The sequence below is a fragment of the Penaeus vannamei genome, chromosome 16 (genome assembly GCF_042767895.1).
Source record: "Penaeus vannamei isolate JL-2024 chromosome 16, ASM4276789v1, whole genome shotgun sequence".
In the NCBI taxonomy this organism is placed as follows: Eukaryota; Metazoa; Arthropoda; class Malacostraca; order Decapoda; family Penaeidae; genus Penaeus; species Penaeus vannamei.
In genome coordinates, this window is record NC_091564.1 from 389,968 (window position 1) to 390,485 (window position 518).

At 40.2% G+C, this 518-nt stretch overlaps 1 protein-coding gene across 1 annotated transcript in view; it reads right to left on the reverse strand.

Moving 5' to 3' along the window:
• LOC113828658 (trypsin-1) overlaps positions 1 to 264 on the reverse strand; it is a 21,994-nt gene extending 21,730 nt beyond the window's left edge. Inside the window, exon 1 of the mRNA XM_070130984.1 lies at positions 38 to 264. Coding sequence (XP_069987085.1) covers positions 38 to 77 — 40 coding nt within the window. The 5' untranslated portion in view covers positions 78 to 264. The remainder of the gene's footprint in view (positions 1 to 37) is intronic.
• Between the last annotated feature and the right edge of the window lie 254 nt (positions 265 to 518).

Here is a 518-nt window from a genome sequence, read left to right on the forward strand (position 1 = left end):
TGAACAAAAGAACACGTGTTTCTGAATGGGAACTTACCTCCCAGAAGGAGCCAGCTGAGTACCAAGGCAACCCGCATATTTTTGGGAATTTGAAACTCTTCAATTCCTATTTTCTCTCCTTTCTTGGCGTTCTTCTATGCTCTCTTTCTCTTCTCTCTTCTTCAAGTCCTCTTTTTTTCAAGTATTAAAACTTTTGGAGAATCGCAGCAGTAAGAGAACTGAAAGACGTTCCTTCTCGGCGCAGGGAGTGATAACGTTCTGACCAACTTCGTGACTTCGACTTTCTCTTATATCTGATGGCTTAGATTTTCCCTTGCCCGAGTTGCCACGTCGCGATTTAACTGCAGCGATACAGGTAGGTACGCGGGGTTTACAGGTAAGTCCATTTATTTTGTTTCTTTTCTCTCTCTCTTATTATCTCTCCGTTTCTCTTTCTATCCTGTCTACGCACATCGAATTATCAACAATCTTGAACACAATATTAAAGTTTTAAAAAATGAGAATGAAACAACATATCA